Source organism: Furipterus horrens, unplaced genomic scaffold (assembly GCF_987537825.1).
Source record: "Furipterus horrens unplaced genomic scaffold, mFurHor1.1.pri manual_scaffold_10, whole genome shotgun sequence".
Classification (NCBI taxonomy): Eukaryota; Metazoa; Chordata; class Mammalia; order Chiroptera; family Furipteridae; genus Furipterus; species Furipterus horrens.
This window is the reverse complement of record NW_028327180.1, coordinates 77,153,863-77,172,964: the sequence shown is the minus strand read 5'-3', so window position 1 is coordinate 77,172,964 and position 19,102 is coordinate 77,153,863. Positions and strand designations below refer to the sequence as shown.

The 19,102-nt window shown below is 44.2% G+C and overlaps 1 protein-coding gene across 1 annotated transcript in view; it reads right to left on the bottom strand.

The window, feature by feature from the left end:
* TRPC7 (transient receptor potential cation channel subfamily C member 7) overlaps positions 1-19,102 on the bottom strand; it is a 118,772-nt gene that overhangs the window by 37,312 nt on the left and 62,358 nt on the right. Inside the window, exon 4 of the mRNA XM_090289459.1 lies at positions 10,840-11,056. Coding sequence (XP_090145585.1) covers positions 10,840-11,056 — 217 coding nt within the window. The remainder of the gene's footprint in view (positions 1-10,839; positions 11,057-19,102) is intronic.

Here is a 19,102-nt window from a genome sequence, read left to right as displayed (position 1 = left end):
TGCCCATTCTTTAATGGCATGGTCCCAGGACTTCCTCTGCACCTCTTCAGGGCCCAGGGAGAGCACGCTTCTTCCCTACCACCTCCAGTAAGGCCTGTCTGTTCTTTCAGGTCAGCTTCTCATCATCGGGCCAGGACGTGGGTGTTCTGTGAACTCAGGAGCGAGAATATGCCTAGAAGCTTTCAACCCGCAGCCCTAAAAGCCAAACACTGTCTCAGTGGCAGGTCCTTTGCAACAGATCTCGGCCTCGGACACATTCAGGATTCATTTGTTTTCCTGGCAGGAAGATGGTATTAATAGATTCAAAAATTTCTTAAAGCTCCTCATCCTTCTCTGATTTTAGTAGCTAACAATTATTGAGCACCTGCTAGGTGCCAGGGCCTGTGCCAAGTACTTTGCTAACACTAAATCTCCCTAATAACCTGATAGGTAGCTGCCGTAATGATCTCCAATTTACAAATGAAAGAATGCATGTACGAAGACGGTAAATGTGTCGTCCAAAGTCACACATGCATTCCAGGACCCTTGCTGCCCACTGTTCTGTCACCTACCATGCCCTTGACAAGGCACGCCTTACTCTGTGATCAGGAACTTGTTCACCCACTTACCAGGCATTGCTGAGCGTCACCTCTGTGCCAGTCTGCACCATTCTGGGGCACAACAACCAGGAAGGTGACATGCCTTCCCTCACAAGTTCAGTGCTGGAGACAGGTGTATCTATAAACACTAGTGCTACAGGTGACAGATAATTTAAGGAAAAGTGTCCAGGGGACTGTTTGTGGAGACACAGGGATAAGAGAAATCTGCATTATAATGTTTGACTCAGCAGAGTGTCTGGTACAGATGTCTGTCGACTGAATGAAGGCGTGAATTCATGGAGGAGGTGACAGGTGGTATGAGGAACCAGGAGTTAGCTAGGTGAAGGAGGAGGGGCTGGCAAGGTGTTCCAGGTCATGGCCGTGGAAGTGAGAGAACCACAAGAGGCTCAGTATGGCTCAAGGGTCAGGCCATGGGACTGGGGATTGGACAGGTTGGTGGAGGCCCAGCAGACCATGAAGTCCCTCCTTCATGCCCTGAGGAAGAGACTGGTTTTCACCCTAGGCAGCTAGATAGCCTCTGAAGGTGGTAAGCGGAGCAGAAACGTGGTCTGACTTGCTGCAAGAAAATTTGGCGAATTGGTTGGAGTGGTCTGTTTGGAAATTTTACCTAAGAAACTGAAACCGTCCAAAGAATGAAGGTGAGGAACCCAGCCCTATGATTTTAGTTTTCTTTGTGGGCCAGCCTAGATGTGTGGTTCTGGAGATAGTCTTGGCACTGATCTTGGAGTTGCTAATCCTGGGTGGGTGGGTGGGTGAGGGAGCAGCTTCCTCCTCACATTATACACGTGTGAAAACAAATCTAGCGAGACAGAGCTGCCAAGGAGGAGGCGCACCTTTGGCCTGGGCTTCCTTGCCTCAGCCCCAAGCTCTCTCCTCTTCCCTAGGCCCCCACGTGTGTTTTCCCTCTATGCCGGCATTTCCATCTCATTCTATCAATTGAGCTTTCCGTACTGAAGTATCTGATTAAAAAGACACTGTCAGGTTCTCTTTACACCAGAGTGGTATAAAAAGAGTCTTCATGACATGAATCCATTCCTGGGTGGAGAAAGGATATGCGTTGTGGAGAGGCTTCCTGCCCTTCCAGCCTGATGGCTTTCTGGGAGCTTCTGATGTCATACAGTCCTCTGATGAACATCGCTAGGGCCACAATCTCCAGTTGAAAAGCTTTATTAGAAGCTCTTTCAACTACCCCAGCATGGCTGCATGGGTTCCTGTGGTATGCACGGGTGTTGGAGATCCTGCAGGCTGAAGGAGTGGTGGGTGGCCTCTGGTTCATTTAGTCCTCCCCAAAGCAGCTCACCCAGTGGCTCAGCAGAATGCAGGTCTGCTGGCATGTTCACCCCGCCTCAGTCAAACTCCGCTCTTGGCTCCCTTGATACGGTGTTCTGGGTTTTCTTCTACCTCTGCCTGTGTCTTCTTAGGCTCCCTGTGGTCTCCACCTCCTCTACATATGCCTTGAATCCCCTGGATTGGCAATCTAGAGTTTTACCAAAATTCTGCTGGTAATCAAGTAAAGCATCTGCAGTGAAGGAAGAATATATTTCTGATTGGGTTTCCTTCTTCCATGGAGCCGTGCAGCAGAAGGGGAACTACCTACATGCACAGTGGGGCTAGGGGCTTGGGGAAGGAAGTGCCTTCACACCATGTGGCCCTTGAAAGAGGTCACTGGGAAGTGCGTGGCCCTGTGCAGAGAGGGTTGTTGGAAGAGGAAAGGAGTCCACTACAGATTTGCGTGATTGTAGAAATATTAATTTGAGACAGGCAGGAAACAGGGAAGCATGAAGTATTGTCGGAGTGTGCACTGCTAGGCAGACAAAGAAAGGGGCTAGGAGGGCAGTGGGGCAGAGGACCTCCGATTTTAAATAGGTTGCTTTACAAAGGCCTCATTTTAAGAAGGTGATTTTCACACAAAGACCTTAGGAAGCGAGGGGGTGAGCCGGGCAGCTACCTGCGGGAGGGACTCTCAGGCACAGGGGACGCCTACACAAAGGTACCGAGGCAGAGAGAAACGGTGGTGAGGGGAAGCGTGGTGGGTGATGAGATCATAGAGACGGGGCTGAGGGGTGGAGGGCTTGGTGGGCCCTACAATGACACTGTTGCTTTTAGGAAGATAGAAAGCCACTGAAGAGTGTTGAGGCAGAAAGTGACAAATGTGATTGCATTTAAAATGGATCACTCTAGCTCCTGTGCTGAGAATGTTTTGAGGTGTGGGGGTGGGAAGGGCAGAAGCAGGGACAGCTGGACAAGACCCTTTGCCTCTCTGTGGTCACCCTTGCTATCCCTTAAAGGAGCAGGTTGAGCTTGTTAGGGTCCTAAGGTTCTCTTTAGCTCTAGGGCTGCTTCTGCTAGAGAGGGAGTAGTGGTTTGGGTGTTTTTATAAGCAGTCTGTCCAAAATACCATATTTATGAGTGGGATCCATCATGGGAGGAAGGAACTTGGCTGCTGTGTTTCTAGCTGGTCCAGCGTGGTAATGGCAGTGACTGAGTAGAATGGAAGGCTTCCATCAGCAGGGGCCTGAGCCATTTCAAGCCTGAGGATCAGACTGTGGACCTTAGGGTTGCTGGCACAAAGGACACTATGAACACAGTACTCAGAATCTTTCTCTCAAAGGTTATTGTTGTTACGTATATTTTTGAAACAAAATACTCCAGCATGTACTTAGGGATAAGATAACATTAGTCTTATTTTATAGCTGCTTCCCCATATCGGGCACAGTGCCTGATATATAATATAGTGGTTAATAACTATAGAATATTTATTGAAAAAATATAAACAATATCAACAAACTTCCACATTGCTCCCACCACTGTATCTACCAAGCCACCTGCCCTGTGCCTCCTCCTTCCCTCCTGGTCCAGGGCTGAAGAGTCCTCTGCCCTTGCGGCATACCTCTTCAGGGGAAAGGCTAAGGGAGTAAACCCCGACAGAAAATCCGGAGCCGGAGTCCCTAAGGCGGTTTGACGTTGTAGTCAACACCGGCAACTCCTGCGGCGCACCTGAGGCCAAGCTGTATTGACTCCGTCTTTCCCTTGGATCCTTCAGCTGCGAAGAGAGGGGGGGTCTGCTGCATGGGCAACAGCAGACCCTCCATATCACCCTGCCCAGGCTCTGTAGCTTCAGCTTCACTGGAGAGGACACCCCAGCGTCATCGCAAGATGTCGATTCAACACGGGAGGAGACAGATACCGTGTCACTCCCGAGTCGGACTGCACAACCATTCTTGGCGGTGCAGATAGACTCTTAAGAAGCTACACCATCGTCTCTCGAGACAGACGGCTGCCGACGACGACGACGGTCCCAGCCTTTCCTCTGAACTTCAGACATGTAAATTCAATTGCTAATTGACCTTTGCACTTGGATGTCTAATAGCATCTCAAACTGAACTCTTTTTTTTTTTTAATGTGTTTTATTGATTATAATATTACATTTGTGCCAATTTCCCTTCCCTCTGCTCCCCTCCACCCGGTGGCCCCCCTCCCTCCAGTTGTCCCCCCCTTTTAGATCATGTCCATTAGTTGTGCATACAGTTCTTCTCAACCTCTCTCTGTCTATTCCATTCCCTCCTACCATGATCCCCAATTCCTATATCATCTCCCTCCCTCTCCCCATTCCCCCTCCCTGTTGACCTCCCCCCAATATGTTCCCCGTACCTAAAGTTCTTTTTCCACTCTCGTTGCCTGTTTAGTTTGCCTTTGTTTCAATTCCCTAGCTTCTGTTGTTTCTTGTGATGCAGTTTTCATTTTAGATTTCATTGTCTTGATCCTCCTTTTTCTAAACCAGTCCCTTTAACATCTCATATAACAGTGGTTTGGATCTAATGAACTCTTTCAGTTTTATTTTGTCCTGGAAACACTTTCTCTGTCCTTCTATTCTGAATGACAATTTCGCTGGATAGAGCATTCGTGGTTGTAGGTTTTGGATTTTCATTACTTTGAGTATTTCTTGCCAGTCCCTTCTTGCCTGCAGGGTCTCCCTTGAGAAGTCAGCCGATAGTCTAATTGGGACCCCTTTGTACATAATTCTTTTCTTCTCTCTTGCTGCTTTTAAGATTCTCTCTTTATCTTTAATTTTTGACATTTTGATTATAATGTGTCTTGGAGCGGTTCTCCCTGGGTCCAGTTTTTTTGGAACTCTCTGTGCTTCCTGGACCTGTAAGTCTATTTCCTTCCCCAAGTCTGGGAAGTTCTCCTTTATTATATTTTCACTCAATTTTTCAAGTTCTAGTTCATCTTCCTCACTCTCTGGCAAACCAATGATTCTTATGTTGGGCCTTTTATAGCTGTCCCAGAGGTTTCTGATCCTCTCATCGTTGCTTCCCATTTCCTCTCGCTGCATTGGTTGACTGCTTGTTCCTTCTCCATGTTCCGGTTTGTTGAAATGAACTCTGGATTTTATTTCCTCACCATCTGTCTCGTATGTGGTTTTGTTCCTTTCGTTATGAGTGTTTTTCGCTTCTTTCTCATCTTTTTCCAGATCTTTTGTGAATTCTGTAAGCCACCTGATAACAATGGCCCAGAACTGAGCATCTGACAGGTTTCTTATCTGTTCATCTGTCAGGTTCTCCATCTGTTGCCTGGTGAACTGTGCCACCGGGATTTCTATAGTTGTCTGCCTCATTTTGACAGATGCGTTTTGTTTTCTTGGGCCGGCTGTAGGGGGCAGTGCCTGTGTACTCGTCACAAGCCAGCGACCGGCGCCTGTCCGCGACCTATTTCGCAGCGCTGTGGCGCTTTCTTTGGGGGCGGGGGTCCAAGATGGATTCACACAGTTATTCCGCTAGGAGACCGGGATCCGTCCTCCCGCCCCCCTGGGCCTCACCGTTCAAGGCGGTGTGGTGGCTGCTTTCCCCAGCGTTGGGGTCGCGAGCTGCTGGCGGTTCCACTGCAGCCGGGGTTGTTCTCCCCGCCGCTGTCCCGGGTGCGACCGCAAACAGCGCCGCCCCCTTTCGTTCGTCCTACCTGCCCAAAGAGCGCCGCTGGTTTATAACTTCATATGTTGGGCTTCCGTGTAGTTTTATTTTCCGGAATTTCTAGTTATCCTTTGTTTTGAAGTAGTTGTATTCCTCTCTAGTTGTAGAGGGAGACCTAGCGCGTCTGTCTAAGCCTCCATCTTGGCCAGAAGTCTCCTCAAACTGAACTCTTGATTTCCATCTCTACTTCCCCTTCAAACTGCTCCTCCCCTGGTTCTTCTGTCTTAGTAAATGGCTCTCTATCATACCAATATTTGAGCTAAAACACTTGGAATTTTCTTTGACTGCTCACCCCCCCCTACCCTATAGACAATCCAGTAGTAAAAATTATCAGTTTTTTAATTTCAAAATATAATCACCATCTTCTACCTCCTCAAAACCAACCATTTCTTGTCTGAATTAATGCAGTGGCCTCCTGGCTCCCTGCTTCTGCTCTTGTCCCAGGATTATCTCTGCTTTACACAGCAGCCAGAGATCCATTAGAAACTTAAGTCAGATGATGTCACTGCTGTGCCCAGAACTCGCCAGTGGTTTAAAATGAAATCTAAACTCTGTGCCATGATCTGATTCTGCCTGTCGCTCGGCCTCATCTCTGCTCTTGACCCCTTAACTCACTATGGTCCTCCCACACTAGTATTTCTGTTCCTCACACATGCACAGCTTGCTCCTAAATCCAGGACTTTAACACATGCTGATCCTGGAATGCTATCACCCAGACGTCTACAGATTTTGCCTCCTCTCTTCCTTCAGCTCTCTGCTCAATTTTTACCTTACAGAGTAGGGAGGTAGGGCATGTTCTTATCTGCCCAACTGCTCCGAAGGAAGAGAGAAAGCAAGCTATGCTGTTATGTATTCAACTTGTCTCTTCAGTCAAAGAAATTTGAATCCTGACTCAATGGGTATTTGAAGATATATAGAGATTATTATTAATTTTCTTTTATATTTGTGGTTCTTTTTAGAAAAAGTCCTGATTTCAATTACCAGCCACCATGGAGTCAAAAACTGAAAAAAGAAAAAAGAAACTGTTTTCAGACATGGGAAACACCACAGCACTGTGATCCTTAAGTGAAGGGAAACAAATGAAGGAAGCCACATGATCACCCCGCTTTTCTTTTTGGAGGCATATTCCAATCTGCAGTGCATGCGGAGGGTCCCAGAAGCCTAGAAGGAGTCCCCGTTAGTTGAAGAGACAGAGATTAGAGTTTAGGAGGGCTGAGGAGGTGTTTAAGTGTTTTATGGCAGGGTTCCAAAGAGAAGGCTACTATGCAAAATGATATAACACAAAATCCAAAATGAACAAGCACGAAAAAGTCCAGAAGTTTACATAGCATCCTTTTGAATGTTTCCTGAATACTAAGTCATGAATGCACAGAGTGAAATTCTAACAACAGCCAGAGAACTGAGAGCTAAATGGCTTGCAGTGCTCCCCCAGTGTGGAGAGGTGTTTGAGCTCTGACAATCTCAGACATGTGTCTCTGTAGCATAAGGATAAATAATTCTTACAGTAAAGCTTCTCTAGATCCTCTCTAAGAAAGCTTGAAAAAGGTCCAAACTCATCTGCAAGTAATTTAAGAGCCTGTCAGAATAAAGCTAAAAGCTCTTTAAAGGAAGACAACAAAACCTAAATGCTCAATAACATAGCATGTAAAACACCCATCATTCAGTCGAAAATTACCAACATAGGACAATGTGATCCTTATTGGGAGAAAGATTAGCTAGTAGAAATAAACTCAGAAATAACAGAGATGATGGAAATATGAGTCAAGGACTTTGTAAGAGTTACTGTAAATGTGCACAGTATTTTCAAGGACTTAAAGGAAAATACAAACATCGTGAGGAAGGAAATGAAAGATATAAGAGAGAACCAGATGGAATTACAGGTTTGAAAAATACATTTGAAAGGAAAAATTCACTAATTAGCGATTAAAATGACAGATAATGCAGAAATAATATCAGTGAACTTGAAACAAATATTGAAAAAAGATACACAAAAATGTTTATAGGTAAAATTTTATGATACTTGGGATTTGTTTAAAAAACTACTGAGTTGGGAGAAGGGAGGAGGGGAGGTTTTGATGAAGCAAAGATTGGCCAGAACTTGCCAATTGTTGAAGATGAGAGATCATCTGTGGGCTTCAGTATGCTTTTCTCTTGATATTCTTAAATTATTGATAATTAAAAGTTAGAAAAAATTATGTACTTAAGAAAAAGTAGTTAGACTCTTTCTTCTGTCTGAAACATTAGTAGGAAATAGGTACTAAGAAATAAGCCCGCCCCTTTATAATACTTGTTATGTAATAGTCTTAAAAACTCAGCTCTGCTTGGCTAGGAAGAAGCTGGGGCCTGGCTATGACCGTGCGCATGTCTGTTGCTGGAGATGCATCCCTCTTATTGGGATAAGGCTCTGACACACACGAAGAGAACAGTGTGGACCAGGAGGACGTTGTAGTTCAGTAGGAGCCGCTGACCTCTGGTAGCATTCCCGCTTAGGGGAAGTACAGTTGCACCAGACTCTTCCACCGGGGGGTCCAAATGGGAAATGAGTGAGCAAGTGATTGGTGTAAGTACTTTAAGTTTTATTCGTAAACGCAACATATGAGTTTTTGTTTTTTATTGAGACCGTGTCTTAGTTTTGGTTGCTGCAACAGAGTGGCTTATAAACAACAGAAGTTTGTTTCTCACAGTTCTGGAGGACCCTCTGTCAAGTGCATACTGCTTGTTGCACCCTCACGTGGCAGAGAGAGGGTGAGAGAGCTCTCTGGGGCCTCTTCTGTAAGGGCACTAATCCTATTCACGAGGGCTCCACTCTCATGACCCAAAGGCCCTGCCTTCTAATACCGTCACATCAGGATTAGAAATTTTAACATGAATGTTTAGGAACATAAACATCCAGTCCATGCAAAGTGCCAAATGAGAATTGCGATAGATTGAAATGTGAAAATGAGGACACAGAGCTCAGTCTGCAGCAGGCTTTGATGTCCCTTTCCAACTTTAATGCCAGTGACTCTAGTAAATGAGCTTTTGGTTACAGACTTGCCAGTTGATGACAAAGCCTTGGAAGCACAGTGTGCTTTTCTGCCACCATGGACTGGTTTTGTGGAAGGTGGGGGGGGTGGGGGGACCGGGACAGGAGGCGGAGCTCAGGTGAACCTCAATCACTAGCCCCCACTGTGGGTGGGGGTGGGGGGCGTTCCTAACAGGCCATGGACTGGTACCGTTCATGGCCCGGGGGTTGGACCTCTGTTCTGTAGTATATTCCAGTGGTTCAATTCGTGTGGCTCTCTTAGGCTCTATCATTTAATTAGCACAGGCCATGTGTTGGGCTGTCTTTTCATGTATTTGTTCTTTTGTGATTTTGTTAGTTGATGGCACACTGACCCTGAATACATTTTCACTCAATGATTGTGAATATAAATGCAATGAAAATTATAAGGGTTTTGAAATTTTGTCATGAAAGCAAATGTGGGGTGTGGGGTAAATACCAGAAGTACAATTTAATTGATCAAATTTTGATGCTGCATAAAGTTTTCCAGTCTTTACATCTTCAGTTTTGTTTTTCTTGAAACATTCTCATGAAATTCAGATCTTTCTGATATAAACCTTACAATTTATTTTAAAATTTATTTTTAATTGTAGTCAACATATAATATTGTATTAGTTTCAGGTATACAACATAGTGATTAAGTATTTATATACCTTGTGAAGTGATTACCATGATTAATTCTAATAAGCATCTGCTCCATACGTAATTATCATGATATTAATGACTATATTCTCTATGCTGTACATTACATCTACATGACTGTTTTATAACTGGCAGTTTGTACTTAGTCCCTTCACCCTTCCTGCCCAGTCCCCCACCCTCCTCCCATCTGACCACCATCCGTATGTTCTCTGTATCTGTGAGCCTGTTTCTGTTTAGTTTTGTTTGTTTTGTTTTTTAGATTGCACATGTAAGTGAAATCATACGGTATTTGTCTTTCTGTGTCTTTCACTTAGCAAAACACCATTGAGGTCGATAGGTCCACCCATGTTCCACCCATGTTGTCACAAATTGCAAGATTTCTTTTTTGTTTTGTTTTTTTTTTATGGCTGAGTAACCTTTCTTTGTATGCTCACAAACATACCACATCTTTTTTATTCATTTATCTTTTTATGGAAACCTAGAATTTTCCCCATATCTTGGTTATTTTTAAAAATGCTGCAACGAATATAGGGGTGCATATATCTTCTTGAATTAGTGCTTTGGGTTTCTTTATATGAATACCCAGAAATGGAATTGTTGGGTCATATGGTAGTTCTTTTTAAAATTTTTTGAGGAACCTCCAGACTGTTTTCCACAGTGGCTGCACCAATTTACAAGCCCACCAACAGAGTATAAGGGTTCCTTTTTCTCCACATCCTCACCAACACTTGTTTTTTGTTATCTTTTTGATAATAGCTAAATCTTATAACTTATTGATCAGGTTTTCATTATATACAATATCACTGATAATAGCTTTTGCAACTTTTCATTTTTTTCCTACCAGGTCTGATTTTTAAACCAATTTTGAAGTTTTACATATTAGAAAAATCTGAAACATACTTTGTCATGTACAATTTTAGCCATTGTCTGTTATATTTTGTCTTGCTTATATTCTACTAGTAAGAGTTTTTATGAGTTGGGCAAAAGTGAGACAGCCTTTCTTAGCTAGTCAGTGGGGAATGGGAGCAGTTCCCCTGGCAATTCCAGTGGCCAACCTTGGCAGCACAGAATATCACCACAAAGATGGACTTCACAGCTTCATTACGTTCATTACACAAGTAATGAGAAAATGTTATTCTCCTGACTTTTTATTCATATTAATCAGCAAGATTCTACTACATATTGGTATTCAGTGATAACAAAAATGTCTTTTAGTTCTACAGTTTTATACTCTGTTTCAGAAGCACGGCTTGGTTTCCTGAGATTCCAGGAGACTATATTTAAATGAGCAAATGAGTATGTTTTCCCTGCAAAGCCGCTTTCTAGTCATTTTCAATACACATATGATGAAAAGTATGTAACGAATTTCTCTTGACATCTCCTTTCAAAATTGGGATTTATACTACACACCTGCGTCCTACACACCAGCACATACAGACTCTGACTTTGACCTCTCTGTTGGTCATCCACACACCATTTTGTCTGCCAGGAGGGCACTGGAGAGGAGAGGGAGGGGCTCAGAGGTCAGCATTTAACGATGTCCTGTGAGGGGAGGAGAGACCAAAAGACAGAGGGACTTGCTTACCTAGCACCCACTTCATGATGAGCATTTCTGTCCAGGAGAATTGGGTGGTTTTCACTCTGAAGATCTGCTTCGGGTGGTCTGTGAAGGTTTCGTTGGGCAGGGTTTTGACACCTTCGAAGCGGTCTGATGCATTCACAACCAATAATCCCAAGAAGATTGTAAAAGAAACTGCATGGGCTACAAATTTCATGAAAGGGCTCCTCAGGGTCCGTCCTAGCTGGAGACAAAACATGTACAAGACATGTTAGACTGGATACTTAGGTGGGCGCACGTCTCTTTTTAAACATTGCTTTTGCCAAAAGTTGGATCAGGTCTTGGACAGAAGCTGCTGACTGAACCCCAGTAACATTTTCTGTTGCATTTTTATGTGAGGTGCTGCTTGACCAAACCTGTTTCCTGCCGACCTCACTTCTTCCTACTTAGAGGATTTAGGGTGAGAGGAGGAAGCAGCGAACACATGGACGCATCGTCGTTTCACATATTGGTGGCACAGCACCCCCGCCACATGGGTGTGGGTTGTATGTCCTTCACATATCGGGCAAAGGTGATGTGTTTCAATGGCACTCGGGGTTTAGGGAAAAAAACTCCTTAGATATATGCTCTGTTGCTCTCTTGTCTATTTTTTTGATTTTTATGCTTAGATGATTTGTTTTCAGTGTTTCTTATATCTGGTAAATTTATTTAGAGCTGTACATTTCCTGCTAGGTACTGCTTTACCTGTGTTTCCATAAATTTTGACATATAGCCTTTTCATTGATATTCAGTTATAAAATATTTTATAATTTCCCTTTTTATTTCATTTTTTAAATTCTGAGGTTATTTAATTGCCAGACATAAAGAACTTTTTTCTTCTTTTAAAAACCCCAATTTTTTGCAGCATGTGCACAGATCATAGCCGCTATGATACTACGCTGAGACATACTTAGGTTTTCCTTGTGCAGTTGTCCATGTGAGCCTGTAATGATCCAAAAGATGCCCTGTTAGGAGCAAGTATTGGTCACATCTTCTCTATCCTTGGCATGCCATCCAAAAGCCATTTAGATCTTTGAGGACTAAATGGGGCTTCACAGTGAGTCTTTGCTGACCCTCTACTCATAGAACTCACTCGACTCCCAGGTCACTGCTATCACCCTCATCTGAGCTCCAAATCTTACCCCTCACCCAGACATACTGAGAAGATGGGAGCAAAGAAGGAAGCCTTTTCTGAAGCTCAGTTCCTTCTCCAGGGCAGATGCTCACTTACAGCCAGTGACTGGTTAATTGCTGTCTGCATCCTGCCTCATTCAGGAGTCCTGGCGTGAAATGCTACCCAAGAGGTATAGCGTTGTTACCACAGGGTTTCTCCAGGTAAAATTTCCCTCATAATATTTATAAATCAGATGGCTTGATAATGTGCTTCAGCATGGGAATAATCTACGTTAATTATGCTATTTATTAGTATAATGTGATTTATTATAGTTTTCATGCCATAGAACCCACCCATTGAAATTTTTCAAATGATAGTTTTTATCTTTTTTGAAAAACTGCATTTCAAGTCCAGACGTTGGGAACCCCTGCTTGTGCTGGAAAACACTTATGTGGATTCACTTGTGTTATCAGATTGTCATGTGGCACTAGAATAACTTCAGAAATGGGAAAAGATATTTACTGGAAAACTGTGGGACCACAGACATATTAAAATGCTTGTCCTTTGTAGTGTTTAACTTTATTATTTACAAAATAGGGATGCTACATTATTTTTGGCCATAAGTAGATTCACTAAATTCAGAATGTAGAGATTAATATAAGGGCAAATAAAGTATTTCACATGAATTCAGCAAAAATGAAATTATGTCTCATTTTGATTTATATGATTTCAAGTAGCAAGTTTGAATTTTCAGTATTTTAGTTGACTATGTTGGCATCTTGGAGCCCTGTTTCCCACCCAGGACATTGGGACACTCAAGTGTATCCAGGAGCCATCCTTAAATAGCTGTCACAGTGTTTCTCATCACTGTGTCCTTGCTGGAGTAGCGGTGAGAGGCCAGGGAAGAGGGAGACTGACTGCAGAGTGGGGAGTGGGTCATGGGGGGAGGGGAGGCTAAGGAGAGGGCAAGGGATACCAGCTCTGGTATGTCCCAGCAGGGCCCCGGGAATATCACAAAAAAGACAGGGAACGTAGAGATAGACACAGCTCTTAAGGGATTGATGGCTAAGTTTCCCCTGTCCTTTATCAAGGTTTCTACATAGCAACGTAGCATCGCATCTTCCATTAACTACCTGGATGAGGATGTGGGGATATCTCTCCGTCTTCCTACCTGGGTGAGGCAGCTGATTGTAAGAATGTGCGTGTACCTGTACACACCGGTACCCAAGCTAGCCTTGGGATTCCCTGGAAAAGCTGGTTTGAGGAATTTAATGTTCTCTTTGTTCATTTTCTTCGAGTTGTTATTTTCTGGCAGAAGATACATCTGTAAAAGTTACTGTATCTACAACAGAACATAAAACACCCTGATAAGACCCTGTTATGATTTGGAAGGTTTTCTTGGGCTCAGTTCCCACTTGATCCAAGCTGTAGGGAGGAAAAGTGAGGTTAGGGATTGATGCTTCTTTCCTCTTTTTCTTTTGGCTTGAAGGCATCTTTTTAATTGGTAAAACTGTGATCAAGTTCAGATGAGATCAAATCATTTCAATGGTTTTCTTTTTCCTTTTCTGTGACATTCCTTATTTGTCTCACAAAGGTAATTTTTGAAGCAAATTACACTTGGGAAAACCTTTCACAAGGCCATCAGATGAGCCAAAAGAAAGGAGAAAAGTCAACCAATAGATGCTAGCAGCTCTGAGCTGGGGACTCATTAAAGCTGGGTCAGGTAGCGCACAGGTGTAAAAAGAGATGAGAGCTTCGGGAGATGGAGGCCTTGGCCTGCTCTGCCTGGAGTGTGAAACTCATTAGTCAGCAGCTCTCTCATTACTTGGACCGTATGAAGTAGGAACATATCAGGAAATCCAAACTGTAATAGCTAAGTCTGGCACACCCCAAACTTTTACTCTGGGCAATATATGAGAGTCAGAACACCCGAGTAGGACTCCTGAACTGGCTCCGAATGAGCTGCATTTCTGAACCCTCAGGGTGGGGCACCTACTTTTACTGGTTGGCACACCTGTGTTCCGTGGCCCCAGGCTCTTGGCCCTGACCCCAAGGGTAAGCACCTAACTGGGCCTGGTGGCCATTTGCCCACCAAATAGGCTGGGACCGCAGTAAAGCACACAGGCGTGTCCCAGCATCTCTCCCCTTCGGTGCTGTCAAAGTCCCTCTCTCCAAATGCCACTCTCACTCGTCGCCAGGTGCCAGTGGCCTCAAGCCGGGCTTAGTGTGCAAGTTGGAAAGATGAATGGGGACCAACTTTGGATCAAGTATTCCATAAAGAAACATCATCAAGGCTGGAGTGGTTCTCAAAGTTTAGAGAGATCTAGTTAAATTAATGGCAGTTTCCTCAGAATGTTCCCCCCAAATGTTATTCAAAATATCTAACCTAGGGCTCAGGAATCTTCCTTTCTTTGGGGGTGGGGTATGTTCCCTAGGAGTTTCTAATCAGGGTCTTCTTACATTACCAGGTGAACCCACCCATCATCCTGGGGGCTGCAGAGGTGCTGAGTAATAGTGGGATTTCAAAGGGGGGGGGGAGCTTCCAGGGAAAGAAAAGGAAGGAGTGGTATGGTGGTTTTATTCTTCCCTTTAGAGAAGTCTTGCTGACTTTAAAGATCTTAATCATGTCCATTTAAAGTCAGTCAGCAGCTAAGGTGTTTACATTCAGGTTGTAACACACTGCTGAGGTCACTGGGTAAGAAGGCTGGATGGGTGTGCGTGCACGTGTGAAGTGGTTAAGGTCGGCTCTCGGAAGCCAGAGAGCCTAGGGTTAAATCACAACAGCATCATTTCTGGCAGGTTACTTAATCCCTTTGTGTCCCAGTTTCTTCACCTGTAAAAATGGCAATAAAATAGCACTTACCACATAGGGTTGACATAAGGAATAAATTATTTAATACGTGCAAATCAGGACAGTGCCTGGCACATAGGAAGCACTCAGTATGTAGCACTAGAGGGCCTCAGGCAGTTCCCTTAAGGGGAAACTTGAAGCTAGACTGACTCTTGAGAAGCTTAAATGCAAGGGTTCACAAAGGGAGACCTACCCAGGGTCCTTAGTGTTTATGTCACAAGCCCTTTTAGGGCACTATCTGTGTGCAACAAGGTCTGGGCACCAGAGGTGAGGGAGATGAAACAGGCTGTGCAGGTTGGTCCTTCCCTTCACGGTTGTTGGTTTTCTCGTGGGGCGAGAGCGGTGAACACTGGTAGGAGGTAGGGGAAGAGATGAAGGGAGGATGCTGCAGGTCTCGGGCTGGGCTAGCTATGAAAGCGGTCAGCCTTCTGACACTCGTAAATCCTGTCCCAGCAGGGCAACAGGGGATGGACTTTCCTTTTAGATTTGAGGGCAGAGCTTTTGTAACAAAAGAGCAAAAAACTCTTTCCTGGCACAAATTCCCCCTCTATGGCAATGGTTTAAAAATTGCATCACGATTTTCTTTAATCCAGTGCAGCTCTCTGGTAGAGACAAATGAGGGGGCATAGAGGCCTTTGGAGGCTCTTTCCTCTCCTGGCTGGCCCTGGACCACATGTTCCAAACTATTTTAGCTTTGGAAAGGCAAAGCAGTGATCTTCAAAAGCTGTAGAATCACCCTTGCCTTCTTGACTCGATGTTTCTGTTTGGGGTGGGGCTGAGGCTCAGAGGCAATGACTACCAGTGGCATTTCTGTGGCAGTAAGTACTAAGAGATTGCACATTACAAAGACAGCAGGCAGGAGTCTAAAGCTGTGTGCATTCTCCCTGCCTGAGTCCTGGGATTAATTTATAAGGACAATAGAACAGCGACAAAGGTAGCAGAGGAAGTCAGCTTCCCCTCTCGTACTTTTATAATGAGGACTTGGATGGTTCTTCAACACGCTTACAATGCTGACTTCTGTCCTAGTCTACCTGCTATAGAGACACTGAGCCCTTGAAGATGACTGTTCTTCTTTCAGCTGTCAGATTTGAACAGGCAGACAACCTAAATTTTGAATCAGAGTGGAACAGCAAAGGATAGAAAGCAGCCTAATTAATCCTAAAGGCCCTTGGCATTGGGCCCTTGCTGAGAGCGGTCTAGGAAAACACCTGAGGGCATTCACGTGGTTAAGAACCCACTGGCCTCTCAGGGGCTGCCTGACCCCACCTATGTTGGTGTTTACAATGAGAAATGATTGAAAAAATTCACTGTTTCTTGACATTGACAAACCTATCCCATGTCCCAGACCTGCAGTTATTGCCACATGCACACGTCTGTGACTTGGTTGTCCTCTTCAACCACCATACTAGTAAACTGAACTTCTTGTTGACACTCTTAACCTTATAATTTTACTTAACTGTCTTTCTCAGAGACCCTCAGAGACTTATGTAAAAGTAGAATTGACAGCCTTGGAAACTCAACAGGAAATAAGTGATGAGGTGATTTCAGCATGGTAATCAGGTTATTTTGGTGTCCCTGGATGATGAGAGCAACTATTAGGAAGTAAACGCACCATTAGGTTGGAAGCAGAAATCTCAGCATTTGTTAGATGTTGATAGACAGTAGCTGGTTGATGAGGTTTAGCAGTGAGATTTTATGAATACATTTATCGCAGAATGTCAGGTCCTAATTTCTTTGAGGAAGGTGTGATAAGGTCAGTAGAACATGGCCTTACTGGAAGGACATTGGCCTTTTCGTAGGATTACTAGGTAAGTACAAATGCAGTGACCACTGGGAGAAGGGATGCTGGCATATTAATAGTGTTCCCCACAATGCCACTCCTCTTGGGGGGGCATTGCATTCCAGCACCAGGAGCCTTTAGAGAAGGCTGGTTTCTTCACATGGAAGATGTGACCCCTTGGTAATTCCTGGTAATATGATCTCTGCCAGACTTGAAAGATTTCTTTCTAAATTGTGAAGGGTAAGACTAAACATATCTTGGCTATTTTATCTGTTCTTTGGCTGCCTCAGAGCAAGTTTGATGAGGTTTTTAAATTTTCATTTATTTTTATTTAGAGAGGGGGGAATAGAGGGAGAAAGAGGAGAGAAACATGATGTATGAGAGAAACATCTATCAGTTGCCTCTCACATATCCCCATCTGGGGACCTTGCCTGCAACCCAGGCATGTGCCCTGAGTGGGAATCGAACCAGCAACCCTATCGTCTGAAGGCCGGTGCTCAGTCCACTGAGCAGCACCAGCCAGGGCTTGACAAGCTTTTTAATGAGAGAATCTTTCCTCAGAATGAGCATTGCCACCAAAAATGATTTCATGCTGTAGACTAAGACTTGGCACTCAGCTCTGGACACATCCTGTACTGTACTGAGCTCTTACCTGGAGCCCAGAAAGTGCACAGAAACTACAAATGGCCTAATGACCAGGTGGTTTATATTGGGTGCTCTGTTAGTTAGTCTTCCTGGAAGTTCCAGGAGCACCAAATGCCAATCAGACATGTATCTAAACCAGCAATTCTCAACCTATGGGTTGCGACCCCTTTGGGGGTAAAACAATCCTTTCACAGGGGTTGCCCAAGACCATTGGAAAACACATATATAATTATATATTGTTTTTGTGATTAATCACTATGCTTTAATTATGTTCAATTTATAACAATGAAAATACATCCTGCATATCAGATAGTTACATTACGATTCATAACAGTAGCAAAATTACAGTTATGAAGTAGCAACGAAAATAATTTTATGGTTGGGGATGACCACAACATGAGGAACTGTATTAAGGGTCATGGCATTAGGAACGTTGAGAACCACTGATCTAAACAGAGGAGAGGCAGTTCCAACCATGGGGCTCAACTTTCCTGCAGTTATTTCTTCTAGAGTGTTCCAGAAAACTGTGATACTTCTGACCCCTATTTCCATGGTGGCATCAGTCTCCTGGATTTACTTAGCTCTAAGAAAATCCAAAATCACCCCCCCCCCAACACACATGCCTTTCCCCTGTCACATCTGCATGATATCGGCTAAGATTTTTCTTCTCAGGCCTACTAAAAAGTTGGTCCTGGCATATCATTTCTTCGTGAATATTTACTCAGGCAGGCAGAGGCAAACCGATTTGCTGGTGTTGGCTAGTCCCCATTTCCTGGAAGCTGTTGCATTTAGCTTTACAGCAAAAGTGAAGATAGGCAGTGTTTTCTCCACTGAGTGGTCACTTTAATGATTGAATGTAGAATTAAGTTGGAGCTCAGAGAGAGTGGAGACAAGTGTCCGCATCCCTGTAGGCTCTGGGTGGAGGCAATGACTTAACTTGCAGTACAGACAAGATCATTCCAGTGTGACAGCCTGTGCCAAAAACCAGTGACCAGCTCTAATCCAGCTTTAAATCTGGTTAGTTTTCTTCCCACTCACTGTGCATTTTTCAGCTCATAATGAAGGACAGGAAAAATTGCCTTTGCCTACGTATGTATCATTTAGGAAATTCTGATTTAGAAATCCATGTCATGGTACAGTGCCACAGAAACAAAATCCTCAGTAGTTTCAAGGTTGAGCACCATAAATATTCAGAGTGAGGGCTTTTATTTGTAATACCATTCTACGGAAGAAGGAGTCTGAGTCCTAACCTTTCTCTGGGACACCCCTCCTCCTCCAAGGCAGTCAGTTCATTGCCTGCCTGGTTAGGTGGCCTCATCAGCAGCCCTGAAGTCTTGGGCCCACCACCCTGGCATGCGTTCCCTCTCGGCGGAGTTGGCGAGAGGATCCATTCACTGATGAAATGTTTATTAACTGCATTAGCTGATCATATGTTTGTGGAACTAATGTCCCTGTAGTCATATTTCTTCTACTGAATATTGATTACTTAAGCTAAATTCCTTTTTAAATATATCACTAGGAAATGCAGCTTTGGAACTTTTAATGACCATTTTAACTCATGAAACATGTTTCAAAATTTTTGCACGATTTGGTCTTACAGGTGTTAACTCTTGCCTGCAGCTGGAGTGACTGCTGGTGCTTTCTGTGGCTCTGGATCAGGTGCTGGGCTGTAGGGATGGCAGCCTGTGTGGGGGACAGCTTGGGGCCTGCAGGTTCCACTGCTTTCATTACCAGTGGACACCAGACACTTTCCCTTCCTTGTGGGGAAAAAGCCCAGCTTTGTACCCTTTAAGCTCTTCTCTTTCCTTTGTCTTTTTCCTCTCTGTGACCTAATTAGCTGTCTGTGTGGGCCAGAAGCCAG